The sequence below is a fragment of the Paracoccidioides brasiliensis genome (assembly GCF_000150735.1).
Source record: "Paracoccidioides brasiliensis Pb18 unplaced genomic scaffold supercont2.1, whole genome shotgun sequence".
NCBI lineage: Eukaryota > Fungi > Ascomycota > Eurotiomycetes > Onygenales > Ajellomycetaceae > Paracoccidioides > Paracoccidioides brasiliensis.
In genome coordinates this window covers 125,853-146,439 of record NW_011371358.1, presented here as the reverse complement: position 1 = coordinate 146,439, position 20,587 = coordinate 125,853, and the positions used below count along the sequence as shown (strand labels likewise).

Here is a 20,587-nt window from a genome sequence, read left to right as displayed (position 1 = left end):
GAAGAAATGGGGATTGGTTAGCTCTTCTGCATACTCATTGAGGGCATTCACAGGTGACTCATAAAGAACGGGCGGCAACGGAGTTCGCCCGGGCTTTGAAAGGCGTGTTGTGTTGCAACCTACCAGTAGAGAGGGAAGAGATAGCTGGGGATGACATTTTGTAAATATCGACTTATCCCAGGAAATAGACGAACGGACGACAATAGATTAAAAAGGAATGTGATGAGAAAAGCGCAAGCTTAAGATTTCCGACAACGTAGTTGGGTGTTGATTATTCGATATTTCAATGTTCATCGTCTTTTCTTTTCTTTTTTTTTTTTTTGGATCAAGATTCTCGTCTTCGCATTTCATCGGAGATCGGAATATTAGTGTCGCCGAAGCAACAACCTTGAATCTTCAAAATCCTCTTCCCCCTGGGGTCAACTAAATGAACAAAAGCAGTACTATTTCTTCAACTCGCCTGTCCACGAAGCTATCCACCCATATCCTGTTTCCCTCCGCTAGCCTCCTGGCATACCAATATACTATCTGCTTAAGGAATCCGTTGTTCCAGCCCTGCGACCTCTTGCCTGTCTACTAGCTCGACTTTTTACCCTGCTATGGCCCCTACATCCACCCTGTTTGTTATTGGGGTGAAGGGCCAGAAGTTTGATTCAAGGAAGGAAATCCTTGAAAAGAAAAGGGGAGTACTTGAAGGAGAGAGGGATCAGCTTGAAAAGAAAAAGAAGGAGAAAGACGCTGAATTTAGGAAAATCGAAGATGACATCATCCTGAAGAACGGTGAAATCCAGCAGATAGATGATGAAATCAATAAGTTGGACGATGATTGCGAAGAAGAAGTTGACAAGCATATCGGACCTCTCATTAAAAGCGACGATATCTTCACCGAAATACATCTTGGGGGCAATTCATACAGTCCCGACACATGCAGGAAACTTGGACTTGTTCTACGAAAGCAGAAAAACCTAAAAACAATCAAGCTCGACGATATCTTCACTGGTCGCCTGCTTCACGAAATCCCCACCGCACTCTACTCCCTCCTCAGACCCCTCCTCGAAGTCAACACGCTGCAGTCAATCGACCTCAGTGATAATGCGTTTGGAGTTAATACCAAAGACCCCATTGTCGAATTCCTGAGAGCGCATCTTCCCTTGCGCCATCTGATCTTGAACAATAATGGCTTGGGCCCAGAGGCAGGAAGATATATTGCAAACGCTCTAACGGAGCTCAGCGAGAGTAAACTTAAGGCACGATCCAACCCCGAAATCAAATATGAAATACCACCACTTGAAACTATCATCTGCGGGCGAAACAGACTCGAGGCTGGAAGTATGAATGCATGGGCACATGCCATTAAGGCGCACGGGAAGGGCCTTCGCACAGTCAGGATGAAGCAGAATGGCATCTACTCGAAGGGTATTGTGACACTCCTGAGCATTGGCATTTGTCATGCTCCCGACCTAGAGGTCTTTGATTTGGAAGATAATACTTATGGCAAAGAAGGATCTTCTGCGTTGGCCGAGGTAGTGCTGGGGTTGCCATCACTCCGCGAACTAGGGGTTGATGACTGCGCTCTTACAGGTAAGGGCTGGCTTCGGGTAGCCAAAGCACTGTCCGCCGGCGAGAACAAGAAGCTTGAGATTCTTAAGTTGAAGGGTAACGAGATCAATGGTAGAGGTGTGGGAGCTCTGCTTCATGTTGCCAGGAAGAGTCTTCCCTCGCTTAAGAAGGTTCTCCTTAATGCAAATGCTTTCGATGAGGATAACGACCATATCGTCAAGCTGGTGGAGCTGTTGAAGAGACGCAGGGAGCTTCTCGGAAAACTTGATGAGGATGATGAGGCCTGGGGTCTGGATGAACTGGATGAGCTAGAAGGAGAGGAAGAGGAAGAGGAAGGTGAGGAGGATGAGGAAGAAGAGGAAGAGGAGTGGGAGTGGGAAAGAGAAGCAGAATCGGACGCCATGGTTGAAGCCAAGGCAGATAAGATACTCAAGGAGGCCGACGAGGCAGAAAACCAACCTGTGGTTACGGACGTCGATAAAGCCGTGGACAAGCTGGGCGAAAAGTTGAAATCGACAACAATCTAGGTTTCGATGAAGCGTCTATTTTTCACTCTAAGTAGCTAGCTGGGTTGGAACCGTTTTTATAACCCCTTTTTTGGCTGACTAGTCATACCCATATCCCCATATCCCTCATTCAGTTCTTCTTGCTTTTCGCATCCTTGTTTGAAGACCCCCTAATCTAAAGAGATCATGAGCACCATTTTCAATGATGCCCTTGCTACTTTACGGTTGAGTCGCGGGCGCTAGTATGAAGGGATAGTGCATGCTGTTTTTGCATTGCCCTCTTCCTTTCTCAATTGTAACTCCCAGAGGTCAGCTTTATGCAGAGTTAAAACTAGAAACCAGGGGATGAAAGTAGCTGATTCTGTTACTTAACTTATTAGTTGACGCGTAAGTTCCCCTTTCTCCCCCTCTGCTCTAGTTACCAACCAAATTGTCGACGCTCAACAAAGCCGAGATACCACAACCACACCCACCATGACCACCAGCCCGCAAAGCGTATTTTAAGTTTATATGTGTAAATCGACGGAACCAAAGAGTCAAAACCCATTGTCTGGCCCCTTTTAAGATTGGCTTGAACCATTGACATTAATCATGTCGGACCCTTCCGTCACATGACTTTTTCCCCCCCCCCAATATATAGATAGTTTAGTTGGCAAACCTTTTGCAAGTCGATCAAAGCTTAATATCATATAAAACTATGTATGAAACATCAAAAAGTTAAAAAAACTTTCAAAAACAAAAGGAAAAAAGAAGGAAATAGAGCCGACTCCTCGCGAGGTTAAAATTCATTCAAATTTTATTATTTTATTATTGTTTTATTATTTATATTTATTTATTTATTTATTTATTTATTTATTTATTTTTGACTTCTCTGTTAAGAACAGGGATGTTTCCCCCCCCCCCCCCCCCCCCCGTCTCTCAAGAAATCATCAACTAAAAATGACATCTTCTCATCAACCCATGATCTGAGCATCCAATTATTCGCGCTCTTTTCAGCCCTCTTCTGCAGGAATGTGATCCTATTCCATCGTTGTGCCCATGCATGTGATAATGCCTTTTCATTTTTGATTTCCCCAAAGGCAGGCTGCAGGTGGAGAGAACCGGACAATGGCCATCGTCGTTGTCATTTGCTTTGTTTAAGTCTGAACCCCATTTTCTATCAAACCAGCACGGCCAAAACTCTATATTTATACTCATTTTTCTTTGTTGTTTACATATCATTCTCCAATTTACCCCTCAGATAATCCGAGGGTTGCAGCTCACACATTACACAAGTGGGGGGCACAAAACCGTGCCCCCTCCCAATCATTTCCCAGTTTTTTGGATGTTGACCGACCCTGCCTATCAACCTCGCGCACACTTCGAAAAGCCTTCAATCTTTACATGTTTAGCTATTATTAACCATTCACCAACGGCTAAAATATAGCCGGGCTATACCCATTGGCTTCAAAATCCGTTCAATCTGGAGCCATGACCAGCCCGTCATTTCATCTCGTTGACTCTGCCGCCGAGGCGCCTAGTGCGCTCTGGCAAATAGGAGCTAATTTGTGTTCCGGTGTTGTGTCTTTAATATTGCCTACTTTGCTCCTTTACTTCTCTCTCTACGCGCTCGTCAAACATCAGATCAAGAAATTCGAAGTTCTTTGCCTACTGGCAAGTATTGGGTTCGTTGGAAGTAGTTGCTTGGTGGTGCTGGAGTGCAATATGGTTAGAAGCATGCAGCTCTTTGTTGGTAAGGGAAAATCGGCCTCTTTTCTATCTTCGCGTTCTTTTTATACTTGATTTTTACATTCATATTGCATATATCAAGCTTGTTTGCAAAGTGTCAATTACCGAGCCGTTGTGTTTCGTGAGAACTATAGGAAGATCGTTTTTAATTATATCGATGTTTTTTCCTTTGTTTTCAAGAGATGAACGGAGTTCTCGAAAAACGTTCAATATTTTATGCACCAAAGTGTTTACTACACAATTGCCAAAGTTGAAAACTCTTCTGACCGCAATACAGTTGCCATCGGCGTGATGAAAGCGCTAGACCTGTTCGTGCGGCGCCATAACCCCCCGAAGTATGCGTACAACCCGCAGCCTTCGTACAGTGTTCTTGCTCTTCTGTATCTGACGGAGTTGCGGTACGAATCTTTTACACCAAACCATGCGCGTCTCGGCCCTGCACCAGCGCCCAGCCCCTCAAGGGTCAAAAATGAAAGTAATCATCGCAACGGACGGGGAAGTTCCAACAAATCGAAACATTGGAAGCCGCAATTTTCAGAACGGGTCAATTTTGTCCTGCACGGACTAGCCTTTGCCACCCTGCAGACGTTATTTCCGCAATCGAACCCAACAGTGGTTGCATTGGAAGTGCTTCTGGCCATATATATCCTTTGGGAATCCATACAACTTATGCTCCGTTATCACAATAGCCCCCCACTCTTTGGACCTCTCTACACAGCAACATCCCTCAGCACGTTCTGGAGCGAGACGTGGCACAGTGCATTTGCCAGCCCCTGTCGCTCGCTCGCATATAACCCAATACGATCTAATCTACCACAGAGATATGGCGTACCGGTTTCGATAGCCAGAGCAATTGGTGTGATTGCAGCCTTTGGGATGATGGGATTTTTTCATGTGTATGGCTTGAAGCCACTTTTGCCATTCGATGCCCTCGCGAGGATCTACGCCTTCTTTCTTTTAAACGGGATTGGGGCAGTGATCGAGGATGCGATCTGGGGCAGGGAAACGCATTGGGGGAAAACGATTCTTGCTTGGGCCTTTGAGTTGATTGTTGCTAGTTGGACGGTTGAGGGACTGTCGGTGCCACAAGGGTTGAAGCACATCCGGTGGGCCAGTATATGCGATGTTGGGGAAGTGTGAGATTTAAATATATATATATATATTTGTCAAGCTGACTGTGATTGTGCCACTTTGGAATTTGTCGGATTTTTACCCTTGGAAGGGGGTTTATTTATTTTTAGATTTTTTTTTATTTTATTTTATTTTTTGCAATATTCGGGAGTTCACATGGGTTTTACTATCATCAGCCATCATGGGGCGGTTGAAAAGGGCCACCGAGAGATACTGCTAACAGTTAGTTTACTAATTAGTATAGTTAACCGCTGCGCATATCTCAAGCCTTGCTTCGACCTCAGTTGGATATTCAGCAGCTGTACGCTCTATTTTCATTCCCTGCTTTAAGCAATCTGACACCACACGATGAGAAGCAAATCAGTCGGAATCTCTTGCAATGACAAATACGGACTCCAGATACGGGCACCCATCTCGGCAACACTAGACGCAATGCGGCCATTTCTCTGTCCTTTGAGTGCGCATGTATCCACATTCCAACCTCAATCATTTAAATTCTGCAACCACTGCCCACTTGGCCAATGGTCCGTCGTCCTTCACACGGCCAGTCATAACATCGCTGGTCTACCTTAGGAATCTTCAGGATGTAAAATAATCAGCTCTTTTCTTTTACCGCCCTACAAACAAGCTGCACAGAAGGAATCGAACTTCTGAGCGAGAGATGTCTCATACCTCTCTAAAAATGGGCAGGGGTTACGATCGCTATCGCAGTCCCTGCGGTAGCCATAGTCACGACAACCCCCGCTCGGATTGCATTCGTACACATGGTTATAGATGAAATCGGCGGTAGGAAGAACTTGGGAGCAGTGCCCGCAGTATTGGCCCTGTCTGGAACCCTGGCGGCATTGGCAGGCGTCGACGCCGGCAACGGTCAGCAGAAGGCTGGAAACAAGTATGTTCATGATGCGGAGCCTCATTGTTGGAGGGTTTGAAGGGAATTTTATTGCAGGCTTTACGTTTCTTGGGATAATTTTGAGATAGAGTGAGAAGTCGATTTGGAAGATTCCTTTTTAACAATACCTAACAACCGGATGGAAAGGAGTTTATATATAAATCTCCTAGAGGATTTTTCTCCCACACTCCCAGAGACTTTTCCTATTTACTTCCTTTCCTGGGTTATATTTGGAGAGAAATTGAACAAATAAACAGGAAACCTGATCGGATATATTACGAACCAGCAGCGCTCAGTGGACGGCATGGTTACGATGGCACGAGAGCTGATAGAGTGGTTGGCGGCGTTGATTGGGTAGCTAGTTTCCCTAAATGCATCGCGACAGGATTGTTCCGACATTTGGACGCTGATAGATTTGCCCTAGAACAGAATGATGAAGCCGATCGGGTCTCGTATTATTGATCAAACAAATGCGTTACGAGGACCTCTATAGTTCAGGGTAGGGCACCCTTGGCAGTGAATTTTTTTTTTTTTTTTGAGAGGATTCGAATCTTTTTCAGATTGCCACTTTACAGAGAATTAGATCCGAGATTCTAGGACATGAAAAGGGGAGAGAGAAGCCCTTGGCTATTAGAGATCGACTTGCTCCTCTCACCACACTCCGAGACTTTTAGGATCTTTGGTGGACAAGGAGCCTGTGGTTCTTATCGTTTTTAAGGTTCAAAGTCTTATGGAAACCAGACCCGCTAGTTAATTAGAAATAATTAATTAATCATCTATCCATGATTAATTTATCCTTCGAATCTCTACCGAACAAACCCAATATTCAAGGGGCTCAGGTCCGTGAATTTGATTTGTGGACCTACCCTCTAAAGTATCAACTGTGCAAGCCCAAGCTCACTTACCAGGGAATATGCATAGAGTGCTAGCATGATATAAAACGGCTGAAGTAAATATGGATTTATTGGAAGTTGGTGCTCGCCGGTGCATTTACCCGAGTAGATGCCACCTTAACCGACAAAATTGGACGTACATCTGGTGCCGGTCAACATGGAAATGGCGGGCGGGAGACTGCCGTTAGATTGGTAAAGGAGGGTGATACAAGGGACAAAAAGGAGATTTCTAATTCGCGAATGGATATAAGCACATGTATTGACCGGAGATAAGCGCTGGGAAATATCAAAAATAAGACGACTGGGGAATATGCATGTTAGAAATATTGACGGTGCAACGGGGTAAATTCTTGCCCAACTCCCTTGCAAATCTTTTTCAAACAAAAGTAGTCCAACACATTCATAACATGAATGAAAATGGAAAAGAAATGGGGAATCAAAATTAAGAAAATACAAAAAAACATCCTACACATCTGATTCCTTTTTCCACGTAGCTCGAAGCGCCACCCCCCTCTCCATTTATAGAGTATTAAAAACACTCTGCATCCCCGCAGATCCCGAATCCTCCCTCCTCAAAATATAAGCCCTAACTTCCTGAACCGATAATCCCGTCCCCGGCGTCCCTTGCGCCGCACCCCCAGATCCTCCTGTCCTACTGCTTCCAGAGCCACTTGCATCCCTGCCACCTGTCGCTGTGGTTCCCGCCCGGACCCTCTCTCTCAGTGCCTCGGAACCAACCACAAACAGGCTACCAACTTCCAACAAGACATCGAGTGCACCGCCAACGCCCTTGACGGCATCATCGATGTCCCAGGAACGCAGCAGGTCTGCGTAGCAGGTCATGTCTTTGGTGACCATGAGGCCGCCGGGGCCATTAACTGGGAAGCGTTTGAAGTGCTCAAGGAGCAAGGTGCGGACCCCCAGGGCAATTTCAGTGAGAAATATTTTAATGTTGGAGCCGCTGGCGGGTAGGGAGGTGAGGATCGTGGTGTGCAGCCAGGTTAGGAATGTGGAGATGGCTGCGCAGGTCTGTGAAGACGTCAGCAATTGAGCTCCTTTGAAACATGTCCTTATCGACGGCAAACGCGTTTGGATGTGAGGAAGAAAAAAAAAAAATAAGAAAAGAAAAGAAAAGAAAAGAGAAAAACTTACGGGAGTTTGTAACATCTCCAACCACGCAGTGCCACCATCCGCCGCACCTTCCTTCGGGCGAAAATCATTCTTTTTCTGGCCGGAAAGGAGCCGTGAAACCCACGACAAAGTCACGTCCACAGTCTTTTGTTCGATAGAATTGATCTTATCTTCGATGCGGTTAATCATGAGGGCGGTCTTCTTCTCCATGTCCCTTCTAATTGTAATGTTCCCAGCAGCTAGTGGAATAAGTACGGTGTTTATGCATGTTATCATCAGATGAGTGATGCTAATTGCCGCACGCAAATTGCGAAGATATGAGAAGTCCGGCTTCGTCTTGGTGAACTCTTGGCTTGAGCCTGATTCGAGAGCTCCGTCAAGCGCAAGTTCAACATATCCCTCTCCCATCATAGTTAAAAGCATAGTGAGAAGCGCAGAGACATCCTTTGGTATTTCGCTACTAACGCTCAACTCTAGATCTCGTCCAACTCCTTCCGCCAGCCACTTCAGCATTCGTTTCGCAAAGGCGATATTCAAAATGCCGTCTTCCTCTGTGAGCTCGATTTCATGCTGTTTTTGCAAATCTGTATTGTCTTTCAGTCCAGCTACGCGTAGTAACATTCTCTTCTGAGTGGGGGTAAAATCTGAGGAATCGAGTCGATTGAGATATGCGTCTTTGGCGGAGTTGATGAGTTCGCTGCCAGATTTAGCTAGGGATGACATAAAAGTGGTGGTAGCTTTCTTTCGGCGAGTATGGAAGGTTGTGAACTTGAACATCAGCGATGTATAGAGTTCTTCCAGATTTCTCTTCTCTCTTTCAAGGTATGATGAGCTACTAAAGTATGGAATAAAAAGGTCTTCCAATTGCTGGTCCAAAATAAGAGCAGTTTTTGAGGATATGGCTTCTGGGTGTTCTGTCAATCCATGAGATTTCATATCATCCACTAGACCGCTAATGTAACTCCGAGCTGTCTGGAGCGATCTTAAGAAGGCCAGAGATGATACACTGTTGGCTTTGTCTAATACCATCTCTAACCGTTGCTGTATCGACTGCTGGAAAATTCTCTGAAGAAACTTGTCAAGAACCTGCTCATAGTATGGGAAAGCTCGTTTGATAATCGTAGATTCCTCCTGAACGACCACCTTAACCTCATCAACAAGTGACTGCAGGCTTGGTTCAATGCCTGGAGGGTCAGCATCGGGATCGGCCAGCCTCTCCCATGTTTCCACATCACCTCCAACTTCCTCAGTGATGAGCTGGCTGCGGTCAATGAAGAACTGATGCTGATTAACAAATAATCCAACAACACTCGCGCCGCCGTTGAAATCGTATAGTACAGCTGCACAGTCTCGCATGCCATCAAAGTTTGCTTTCCGATAAAAGTCGTCAAACTGTTTAAGCAAATCCTTCTCCAAGGTCTCTGAAAACTTCTCAATAATTTCTCTTGTATTTATTCTTTTCGAAGTAGACGAGCCGTTCGCAGCCATCCCAATAATCGTCGGGGTGGCGTTAGTGTCACTCCAGCTTGCCGGGTCCAGACTTTGGCTTATCCTGAGCAACTGTCTTGCGATGTGGGCTGATCTGACCTTTCCCTCACCGCTTCCCGACCGTCTCAAGTTTTCCAACAGAGATAATTCCCCACGGTTACTGACTTCATCCCAGCACTCGATCAAAAAATGCGCATCCAAAGCCCTCCTTCGCTGGAGATCTAGCTCTTCCAACTTCCTACCCGTTTCGACAGCAACATTGCCATCACCTTCGGCATTTCCTGGTCGTCCATTGAGAGAGCTATCCAACTTCTGAAACGACTCAATGGCCTGAGTCAACTTGAGGCCAAGGGAACTAACATTCTGTGCATGTTGGGCTTCTGCCCTTCTCACAGCAGCGGATAGCTCGTTTTCTCGTAGTTCTAGGTCGCCAGACAACTCGACCATGCGACGCTGGGCATGCTCGAATGTACGGATCAGGGGTTTTGGGTCGAAGGGTTGGCTTCCGCCGGAGCCACCAGATCGACGCTGCGATGGGAGGATGGCAGTGTCCGATAGGGATTCGACAAAGTCCTTGACGATGAAGTCACGGCTGGAGAAGGTTTCGAGGGTGAATGCGGGGCCTTTGTTGAAAATGGACCTGGTGGCGGTTGAATGAGCGCTTTGCGAATTCAAGGACGGGTTATCTGGCATGGTGATGGTGGTAGAGTTTCAAGCGTTGGCGCGCTATCATTGTTTGGAGGAATAGTAGAAAGGCGGTTTAGTCATAATTGAGTAGTTGTGGTAAAACCGCCGGTTAATAATTGAGCTAGGCTGTCAAATGTTGTGGGTGTCCGCAGATTTAATATGGCTCTCGTGGTTGTGTTTGGTGTCGATATAATTGAAGACTGCGGTGGTTGAGGAACAGCGCCATATTTCCACGTGAGGCTGTTAATGAACCCCACAGAGATCTCATCTATTCTGCATTTTTTTGATTTAATTTGAATAGGTTTTCACAGTGAAAATACATAACAAAGGATTTATGTTTATCTTTTACTGATATTGGTATTTATGTGGTGCAGTTCTATACACTACGGGTATTTTATCTGCTCCCAAATTGCAGCCCAAAAACATGATGACGCGCAAAGGCGACAGACACTTACTTCATAAGCCTCGAGCGTGGACACATAATAAAGATATATTTGAAAAGTCACGACTCAACGTTTACCAGCTCTACTGCATAAATTAAATTTCCACCAGCACAAAGACAAAAACCATTTCCAACTTGAGATCTGCTAATTTTTTTTCTCCTATCTGAAGGATATATGTGTATATATGGATCCTTGGGAACCTGTTCCTGAACAATAGTACCCCGAATATATTCAGACATCAGACATTTCATAATCCCCAAGCCGGCCGGGATATACCGCTTCCAGTCTGCGTCTGCTGGCTCGGCCGGCTCTCTCCTGCTCATGGCTTTACCTACTACGGGACCGCGTATCCGACGGGACTCGCGCATTGAGACTTCCAGGCTCACACCCGCTGAACGTGAGGAGCTTATCAAGCCCTATCTCCCAGACCCGGCTATCAGAGGTAAACAGAAGTATAAGCAGAAGAAGAAACCTATCCGAACATTTCTGAAGTCGAAGCTACACTATCTCGTTTACTTCTTAATCCATGTCTTCTTCAGCATCTATATCAGGTTTCGCCAGGCCTACCATGCGATTTGCGATCGAATTCTGGCAATTCTCTACTACCATCACCGCACCCCGGAGCTGATACACAAGGATGTGCGCGGCCTGAGCCAGTTGCCACAGCATCTGAGCATCGTGCTGACACTGAGGAAGGACGAAGATGGATTAAGTGTGATTATGGACGAGGTGGCGGAGTTGGCGGCATGGAGCTCGTGTGCGGGAATTCCGATGTTGAGTGTGTATGAGAAAACAGGTGCGAATCGAAACCCCTTATTTCATAACTTCCCTGAGAGACGGGTGACTGGTGAGACCACATACTGACACAAGCAACACAGGCATCCTAAAATCCTACATACCCACCCTCCACAAAATAGTCATAAACAAACTCTCAACCTACTACGGACCCCCGACACACCAACCAACCCTCCGCCTCTTCGCCCCACACCACACCATCTACTCACCAACCCTCTGCCCCGCCTCCTCAAAAGCAAACCAAGCCATCCTCACCCTCCTCCTCCTCTCGTCCACAGACGGCCGCGAAACCCTCGTCGACCTCACCAAAACCTTGGCCGAAATGGCCCAACACGGCAAACTGTCCCCACAAGACATAAGCCCGAAGCTAATCGACGCAGAGATCAGCGAACTGACTTCCCCACCCACACCACCACCGACTGATATGTCCGATCCGCACTTTGACGAGAGGAATAGCGTTTCCTCGTCGAGTGGGGCGGGGAGTACGCTGATGATGGATTTGCCGCGGTCTTCGTCGGGCAGCACTGTGACGGCGGGTACGGAGAATGACGCACCTACAGCAGTGTTGATGAAGTCTGAACCGCATCTGTTGATGGTGTTTGGGCCGTACGTGCTGCTGGATGGGTATCCGCCGTGGCAGCTGCGGCTGACGGAGATATATTGCACGGGGAATAAAGGGAGTTTGATCACAGGTGGTGGGGAGGCGGTGGAGTATCAGAAGTTTCTAAAGGGCTTGTGGAGGTTTTCGAAGGCGGAGATGAGGTTTGGGGGGTAGATTGGGGGTAGACTGGGTGTTGCCATTTGCTATTTTATTCCTTTTTATATTGTGTCTTGTTTAGGTTTCTCCCACGTAGAACTCCTACAATTGGGGGTTATATATCCTTGCCCCCGCACTTGTTTCTTTAACATTTGTATTGGTGCATTTGCTTTAGTTTATATTAAATTTGGCATTTAGATCTCTGAACACTCAGATTCATCTTTACCTCAGTTTATTTTAGTTATACATTTATTTTGGCCTTGTCAAGTCTATCGCAGCAGTGGACGGACATATAAAGCAACAGGGGCCTAATTCTAGCTCAATGCCAAATTCGAGAAGCATAGCAGGATCCGCTCGGTGGATGTCATTAAACATGAAGCATGTACTCTAGAACGCAGAAGAATATATCGTCTCGTGATGGGTATCTCGCTTGCTAATAAAAGAAATCTCCCGCCATGAAACCATACGAATATCCAAAAAATTAAATAAATAAATAATGATGATGATGATAATGATAATAATTTGTATGCCGTTGCCGTCAATCTATCACAAAAAAGGTGAAAAGCAAAAGCTGGGTGCTCTGGTTCCGTCCAAACAGTAGCTTTCACAGGACTGCGGCAGGGGGAAAAGAAAAGAAAGAGAAAAAAAAAAAAAAAACTAGGATAATCGATTCCCGGAATCAAAGGAGGATTATTCATCTGCAGAATATATACGTGAGTATTCCTTCCACCAAGACATTATTGGAAACGCCCCTCCAATGCCAATTGAACGGCAGCCTAATCACAAGAGGGTGGGGTTTACCAACCAGCTACACAGGCAAGACATCTCACAACCTCATCTCCACCTTCCGTGACGCCTTCAACTGCACACCATGAACATACTTTCCTCCCTATCCTCTCACTAGTCTGTCCTTCATGTCTGGGCAGGGAGTTGAATGGTGAGGTATTTTCTCGCCAACCTGGACCTTTCACCTCATTATCATCTTTCCTACCGCCTGAACTTGGGTTCGAGGGAGAGTGAGACACGTTGCAATCCATAGACATGCACTTTCGCAGGCAGATATAACATGTCCGTTCCGCACACAGGTCGCAGTCGGCGTAGGCGTCTAGGATGGTGCGTGTCGTTGGGCAGCGATGGCAGATGTGACACGGGGATAGAGCAGAGCGGGATGCGGTCTTATTTGTTTGCGGTTGGGACAATCCCGATACTGGGAGGGGTAGAGTAGTAGGATAGTCGCCGTGCATGTTGAATTTCGTCCTATAATGTGGTGGGGACAATTTTGATATTGATGTTGCCGCAGATACGGGTATGACGTTTTCGATGCCGGTGTTGTAGAAATGATGTTTTTGTGCCATGGGCAGGTCAGTTGGGATGGCATTCCAATCTGGCAATTGCTGGCCCTGCTGGCCTTGCTGTTGCTGCTGCAATAAACGCCTTCGTTTCATCGGCCCGGGTTGTAAACGTGGTCGAATGTGAGGTGCTCTCCTCTCAGGGCACGGCCAAGCGGCAAATTTAGAAGTTGCAGCGCCCAACGACGATTCTTTCACGAACTGAACGTATCCATCTTTAAATTTCTCTTCGATGTGTTGAGCGTTGCCAGGCATGAAAATGGCGCTGATTTCAGAGAGGAAGAGGATCAGCAGCACGAACAAAAAAAAAGTAGACAACAAGTTGAGAGGCTGACGTGACGAGGATTATCAGGGTAGCCTACCATTTACCCATACTGTCATTGATCTGGCTATCCCAATTACCAATGTCTCTCTTTCTCTTTTTCAAGCTTGTAGCATCCGAAAAGTGACGTCCTCTTTGATCATTTAGGGAGAGAATCGTCGAGTAAGAAGAGGGGGAATTTGGGGGTGGGTTAGACATATACATTGCGGGCAAGGAAGACTAATTGCATAGTAGATGCAGCTATTAGTCTGTATATCTAGCCCCAAGAGAGCAGAGATGGAGGTTGTAGAGGAGGTAGGAAGTAGGAGGCAGGGGAGGAGGAGGAGGAGGAAGAAGAAGAGGAAGAGAAGAAGTGGGGAGAATTTGTTTTGCACATTTAGTTCCTGAGAGGATTATCCACAACTCTAAGTCAGTGAGCGAGTTAGAGAAGGATTGATAAGCCAAGTTAATCGCCCTTGTCGGCCGGTCTGGGCGAGGGCGAAACACCGCAGGCTGCAACGGTGGAATTATGATAATACTCTTATTTGAGTGGACCGACGAATCGCCAACCAGAAAGATTTCACGCCTCAATCAATCAAGGTTGAACATGGAGCATTATAGCTGTACCATGGATAGGGGGTCATTTCATGACTAGGTAGTTATAGTACCTGGATAGGTTCACACTGATTTCATCTGCCTCCGTGAGTAAAAAAGCAATACGCAGCCTCCATATCGAATGTTGAGAAAGTAACTAACTACTGGGTAATTCCATCCTCAATATCATTTTTGCTCCTTAGAGATTCGACTTCGCGAAACGTACTCTGGCTTGCCTTCAGTCAGAGACTGACCTCTGGCGAGCAAGCATGCGCCGCGGATCGTTATTGGAGGATGTCAACACCCCAAATTTCTCAGAGGAAGTGTAACCACCCGATGGTTCTTCCAAGAGCCTGCAATTGATCCTTTGGGAGCTGAACACGTTTTCTGGACGTCTCATTCTCTGATGCTCCACCAAGGTTTCCTAACCACGCAAACATTATTCCCACACTATCTTTCTGTCCATGCATGAGTCCCTGGATCCTCTCAAAGGTGAATCATTTTGCCCGCAGCTACTCGGCCTGTACTTGCTATCTCTTCTTGAGGTGGGAGCTATATGTCTACGTGTTATATCTGGTCTAAGATATCCCCGCTTGGTAAAGCAGCAACTATCATATTTGCAACTGCGTCAATACGTATTATGCGTTGGCCAGACTCATGATTCTTTTGAAGCTCCTGTGTCCATCGATCAAAAACCGCAAGGGCTCTAACTGCGGATCTATGAAGGCAGTGATCAAAACGGTAGTTACCACCAGTTGCCAACTGATTATCGGAAATCCGGTGTGCCCCCGGATGCAGCCGAAGGTGTTAGATGTTCTTCATAATAGACGTACCAATCAGCGATGGTAACGAGCTGCATCAGCTTAGCAGACCTCAGCAGATCCATGGATGTAAACAGTTTAGCTAACATATTTGATTGGTAGGATAGCATCTGGAGGTTAACGATCGAGCTCTCTCATCAAGCTCAATGGCCGAGTAGATGTTGGTTTCCACAAGTTACTCCGTACGGAGTATGGGCAATATCGAATAGGAATGAATGAATGTTGCCAAAGTTAGCTGGGGTTTGTTGTTGCTCGGAAAAAAAACGAATCCCAGCTTAGTCAGCCACAATTTGGTTCACTGTGGCCAACAATTCCAACCCTCAATCGCTCCATAAAAAGTCACCAATATCGTTCAACATCTTAACCCGATCCTTTTAAACCCCGCTAAATTTCAATAATGTTGGACAATTACTGAAAAGGGAAGGATGGGCGGTTACTTACAAACAAGTATCCTTGCTGGTTACTTGGATTTGTGTTGCGACGATGGACAGAATGAAGGCTTAGCGCCTCGCACCCTACATCCCCACGATGAACCTGGCTTCAAAAGCCAACCATGATGCTATGAATTAGCCAGAAACTAACAGATGACGTTGAAAACTGATTTATTTGCCCGTTTGATTTCCCTTTTGAGCTTCTTAATTCCCATCTGCGTCCAATGACTATGACCAAGAGCTCTGAATCCCATTTCGTCTTAACCCCTCTCAAGTGTGAACAAATTTCTCGCTGTTATATTTAGTGATAGGGTATAGTTGTGGGTGATTTGTTGGCTTCTTCCTCATATATCTTTCTTTTTCATCGACCTCAGTTTTACAAATTGGATGTGTTTTACTTCTTAAAGTGTTCGATCATTTTCATTGTAAGGTAGCGTCAGCTATATATGGGTGATGGGTCAAGAAGCACAGCATGGAGCTACCAAGAGGAAACGAGTATCCAAAGCCTGTGATCGATGTCGTAGCAAGAAATATCGTTGCGATGGAGTAGTCCGTCCGGCGTGCCTGGCATGTCAAGGATCCAACTACACCTGCTCATACGACCCCACCGCAAAGTAAAGAGGCCTTCCGGAAGGTTATGTTCGCGGATTGGAGAAGCTTTGGGCTTTGTCCATATCCAATACTGAAGGATTAGAGGACCGCAGTACTTGAGTTATTAGCGTCCAGAGAAATTGACTCCACGAGGAGAAAAACGCTTTTATCCCTGTGGTGCAATGAGGGGAGCATCAGAAAGACTACACGAAACCTGGAAGTCAAGCGAGCTCTCTGCGAATGTTGAAGAATTGTTATCCAACCCTGGATCAACTACTATGGGGCCATTGTTGGACCGAACACGCTGGGTAATACATCGAGGCTGACGAGGTGCCATCCGATACCACTTCCAATTTTCAACCTGTCGATTTTCCAGATTATCGAATTGACCAATTTCCACCCAGTTCAGAAACTCGAAATCCAAACGCTTCGTCAAATTACCCTGCAATCGATAGAAAAAAGGGTCAAGCTCCATGATGTTGGCCAGGCTACAGGAGGAGAGCTCCGGGTGAAACTTCCATTTCAAACGCCACATCTGCTCGACATGTACTTTGCGTACACGCACAGCTGGTTTCCGATCGTGGCCAATCATAATATACTCAGAACAACCTACCAATATTCAGCCCCATCTTTCCAAATAGAAAGAAGCACCATTGGATCGGGGAATCATGCTTCGTTATGGCCTATCCTAAGTAATACAACTTCTCAGATTTCACCGAGTACAGAAGTGAACTCAACTGTGCTGGCTAGTTTCAAGGACGCCCTACAAGAAGCTGAAGAGTTCTACTCAATTGCTAGGAGTTTGATACCACACGAAAGAGGGAGTTTTGAAATTGGACACGTCCACGCTTTGTCACTTCTGGCTCTAGTCAACATTGGATTCGGAGACTGGACAGTCGCATGGTTTCTTTGCGGACAGGCTACAAGCGTATCTATAGACCTGGTTCACCAATAACGGATACACGGGGAGCTAGAGACTCCAAGGAAGATGAGACATTTCTCAGTTGTTTCATAATCGACACGTTATTATCCGTACGTCTTGCAAGGCGCACTCATATGCGTTTTGATATAATACAAAGTATCAAGCTATTGGAAGAAGACCCACTGGAAGAGTGGAGCCCTTGGATAGACGTATTCCTGATTCGTAAACTCCATGGAGGTAGAAACACTTCCCCTCGAGGACCTCTACGTTCTTTGCACCTGCTGATCGAACTTGCGAGAATCTCGAACAGGCTTTGTGATTATGATCCACCTACCCCAGAAGCCGCAGTTATGACACACGAATCATTGCTGAGGAATCTTAAGGAGTGGTAATCGAAGCTTTCCCCGCGATGCTGGTTGTCCGATATTAGCAAGAAAATATCCATAGGCGAAAGCTTTCACTACCACCCCATCAGACGTTTCTGCTTTTAACCCATATGGCCACTTTGATTCTTCTTTCTTCCCGTTTCTTACACCTTGCTCAACCCCTGTCTTATTCATATTGTCAGGTGAAGGATAGGACTCTGTCCCTTCCGGTTTACCTTGCAGAAAATTTTACGCAAACATTGTGCGCATCCAATTTTCGAATTTCCTTCCCCTATGAACAATTATTGACACTGTGCGCTTGGATACCTGTCCCGAAACGGGGATAAGACCTTGTTATCTCCATAGCTAGAGTCAGTCACCTGCCAAAATATCCCAAACGTTGAGAACGTAGGGCAGTCCCTGAACGACCTTATTCTAGAGTCCTGGATTCGGATGCCTCGAGTAGAAATTCAGTTTCACAGATCATACAACCGTCTCCTCCTATTGGAAACATGAATGATATTATCCATTCCCTGCGATCAGGGCTGCGAGAAGACATCAACACCCAACAACCAGCAAGCTGAGGAATATCTACTTTCTTTTCATACCTTTCGAAAACACCCATGGACCAGATTGATGACTCTAAGTTTTAAAAATGGGAGTGACACCTTCACCATTCCATCTCCACAGGGTTTTGACGACTATCGGGTTGTTTGGAAAATTTTCCATCAATGGCTCCCAGTCTCTCGAGAGCAAAATCAAGCGGTCCACTATTACCAACTCTACATATAGCATCCGTAATAGACTGGGTAGAGATTTATGATCATTCTCATACCAAGGACAGAGGACCTGCGCACGAAATATCATTCCCAATCGCAAGGCATCCACTCATCAATTGCGAATATTTGGCTGCTGAGGATACGTTTGAAGGAGAGATGAGGGAATGGATCACGCATGTGTGGACAAGGGCTGTATTTGGAACGGCTCTGTTCTTAATTGTGAGGGAGCTTGATCGGACTGGTTTTCATGTTGATTGAAATGTCCAACGTTAGTTGTATCGAGACCTTATAAATATAGTATTTGGTTTTCTTTTCTTTTCTTTTCTTTTTCTTTTCTTTTTCTTTTCTTTTTCTTTTCTTTTTCTTTTTCTTTTCTATTTTTTTTTAATAGTGGTGGGATTTTTATTTTTGTCCCAACGTTTTGAGATACTTATACTTGCTTTGCCTGTTAGTAATTTTATTTCTTTGGGGAGGAAAAGTGGTTGCTTGCTTGTTTTCTTAGAGGAGTCTAGGATGTTAAACTTTCGCTCCACTGCCATTTTCCAAGACAAGATAAAATCTATGTAGAAAATATGGCAAGTTGACCAAAGATAACCAACGGCAAGTACAACAACATATTATAAGTGGCGAACATAGATTCGCTACGGCAGGTTAAACTATGTGAGATTAATAGAATCCTTCCCCTTCCCGGACGCAAGGGTAAAGTAAAATCAATATCCCGAGTCTTCACATAGGAAGAATAAAGGAATTGGCGGGAAGCCTCTAGAAGCCGAAGAAGCCGATGAAGACAACTAATAAGAGAAGAAATTTAGGAAGCAACTCATTGAAAAACGAAAAGAAGTAAAACGCCAAAGAGATGCCAAACCTCCATTTTGACCTTGTTAGAAATGTGATAGAAAAAGAACAATGGCAATCCTTTAATAGAATCACAGGAAGATAGAAAATGGAAAGGCAGACATGCATGAAATGTCTAACTAACCGGCACACGCGGGAATTTTAAAGGATAGAAAATAAAAGTCGATATCAAGAGAAAGAAAGGAATGTTGACAGAAGGTAAAATAAATACAAGAAGTAAAAGTAAAAGTAAAAGCAAGGCGGGTAGACAAAACCCCGCAAGGACCAGAAGAGACATCTCAAGGAGCGAAATGATTTAGGTGGAAAGATCCTATTGCCGCCAGGACTTCCCACACACCACACAGGTGCAAAACAATGTCATCGGTTCATCCGCACTCCTCGTCTGCGCTTCCGTGTACGTAACTTTCTTCTGCCCACACTTGCCGCACTGCAAGCTGGTGCTGATGCTTCGTTCTGCCTTAGCAACCATAGCCTTGTCCATATTCTCTTTTTGAATCCTGCGCTCTTCTTCACGCTGTGCGTCGGACTTAAGTTCGTCGTGCGTCATGCGCACGAAACGCTCGGCTGTGACTTCATTGGAGAGCACGCGAATGCGAAGGCCTGGATTGGATTTATTTTTCAAGTTCTGGAAGAGGCTGCGCATCTTGGTGCGGTATTGTTCCTTCGTTTCTGGGCCAAAAGCACGGTAGGCGGCGGCTTCAACTTCAGTGGCTTTTTGGAGGACAACACGCGGTGGTTCAGTTGAGTTCAAACAAAGACCATCGTATATCAATCCGGTGCAACTATCACGGGATTTATTTTGGGTGTGTGTGATGATAACTTGGTCAGTCTTCCAGCTCCGCTTGTCGGGAGGGACGCTGGATTTTGCCATCTTATCTGAAGCTGCAGCGCTTGTGGAGGCAGGTGACGAGGTGCCATTAGTGGTCTGTCTGGGCGAATTGCTGGATCTCTGGCTTGCAGACGGTGAACCACTAGCAGCCGCCTTTTGTTTGTTGACTTCACTTCGCCATTTCGAGACAATCTCACTCGACAGACGAGCAACGTCGGGCGACTTATGTTGTTTAAGCTTGTTGACAATTATACCGATTTTTGTAGATCGCAAGAGGTCCTCTGTCGGTTGCACACCTTTTTGTAGCTCTTTGAGCAGTGATATCAACGTTGCTGGTGTCTCGCCAGAGGTCGCAGCTTTTGTCAACGCCTTAGACTTGAATTCTATTTCCCTAGTATCCATGCTGCACTAAGCTGTGGAAATGAACGTGTGGATGAAAGCAATGCGCTAGTATCGATGATAGGAGGAAAAAAGGGGGATGGTTTGAAATTTGAGTGCCAAAAGAAAAGCTGATGCCCTGTTATATAAAGAAAGTCAGCATCATTCTATTATATCATGTTAGATCCATGACGGTGTCAAAATATTTCACGTCCAAGCTGGAGAGAAACAGGCACACATCTAAAGGGGGCTAGGGAATGAAGAGTTCATTGGCAACAACGGCTTGGACACTTTCAGGATGAAGCTATTTCACTCCACGACCTGCGTAGTGTGGCGTCTGATGGAAGTGTATGTTCAAAAG

The 20,587-nt window shown here is 45.7% G+C and overlaps 8 protein-coding genes across 8 annotated transcripts; 3 read left to right on the top strand and 5 right to left on the bottom strand.

Annotated features, from left to right (window-relative positions):
- Positions 1–599: 599 nt before the first annotated feature.
- Positions 600–2,087, top strand: PADG_00041 (GTPase-activating protein RNA1; the record flags this gene model as incomplete). The annotated part of the gene is made up of 1 exon (XM_010757874.1): positions 600–2,087. The coding sequence occupies one exon, from the start codon at positions 600–602 to the stop codon at positions 2,085–2,087; it is 1,488 nt and encodes a 495-aa protein (XP_010756176.1).
- A 1,449-nt stretch (positions 2,088–3,536) lies between these two features.
- PADG_00040 (uncharacterized protein) lies at positions 3,537–4,934 on the top strand (the record flags this gene model as incomplete). Its single annotated transcript, XM_010757873.1, has 2 exons — positions 3,537–3,798; positions 4,072–4,934. The coding sequence occupies 2 exons, from the start codon at positions 3,537–3,539 to the stop codon at positions 4,932–4,934; spliced, it is 1,125 nt and encodes a 374-aa protein (XP_010756175.1).
- A 477-nt stretch (positions 4,935–5,411) lies between these two features.
- On the bottom strand, positions 5,412–5,842 carry PADG_00039 (uncharacterized protein; the record flags this gene model as incomplete). The annotated part of the gene is made up of 2 exons (XM_010757365.1): positions 5,412–5,484; positions 5,598–5,842. 2 exons carry the CDS (start codon positions 5,840–5,842, stop codon positions 5,412–5,414), a joined length of 318 nt encoding a protein of 105 aa, XP_010755667.1.
- Positions 5,843–7,229: 1,387 nt separating this feature from the next.
- PADG_00038 (exocyst subunit SEC10) lies at positions 7,230–10,022 on the bottom strand (the record flags this gene model as incomplete). The annotated part of the gene is made up of 2 exons (XM_010757872.1): positions 7,230–7,739; positions 7,863–10,022. 2 exons carry the CDS (start codon positions 10,020–10,022, stop codon positions 7,230–7,232), a joined length of 2,670 nt encoding a protein of 889 aa, XP_010756174.1.
- A 758-nt stretch (positions 10,023–10,780) lies between these two features.
- On the top strand, positions 10,781–12,029 carry PADG_00037 (ditrans,polycis-polyprenyl diphosphate synthase; the record flags this gene model as incomplete). Its single annotated transcript, XM_010757871.1, has 2 exons — positions 10,781–11,255; positions 11,338–12,029. 2 exons carry the CDS (start codon positions 10,781–10,783, stop codon positions 12,027–12,029), a joined length of 1,167 nt encoding a protein of 388 aa, XP_010756173.1.
- Positions 12,030–12,808: 779 nt separating this feature from the next.
- On the bottom strand, positions 12,809–13,886 carry PADG_00036 (uncharacterized protein; the record flags this gene model as incomplete). Its single annotated transcript, XM_010757364.1, has 2 exons — positions 12,809–13,625; positions 13,723–13,886. The coding sequence occupies 2 exons, from the start codon at positions 13,884–13,886 to the stop codon at positions 12,809–12,811; spliced, it is 981 nt and encodes a 326-aa protein (XP_010755666.1).
- Positions 13,887–16,264: 2,378 nt separating this feature from the next.
- PADG_11040 (uncharacterized protein) lies at positions 16,265–16,690 on the bottom strand (the record flags this gene model as incomplete). The annotated part of the gene is made up of 1 exon (XM_010758346.1): positions 16,265–16,690. One exon carries the CDS (start codon positions 16,688–16,690, stop codon positions 16,265–16,267), a length of 426 nt encoding a protein of 141 aa, XP_010756648.1.
- A 2,639-nt stretch (positions 16,691–19,329) lies between these two features.
- PADG_00034 (transcription elongation factor S-II) lies at positions 19,330–20,250 on the bottom strand (the record flags this gene model as incomplete). Its single annotated transcript, XM_010757870.1, has 1 exon — positions 19,330–20,250. The coding sequence occupies one exon, from the start codon at positions 20,248–20,250 to the stop codon at positions 19,330–19,332; it is 921 nt and encodes a 306-aa protein (XP_010756172.1).
- Between the last annotated feature and the right edge of the window lie 337 nt (positions 20,251–20,587).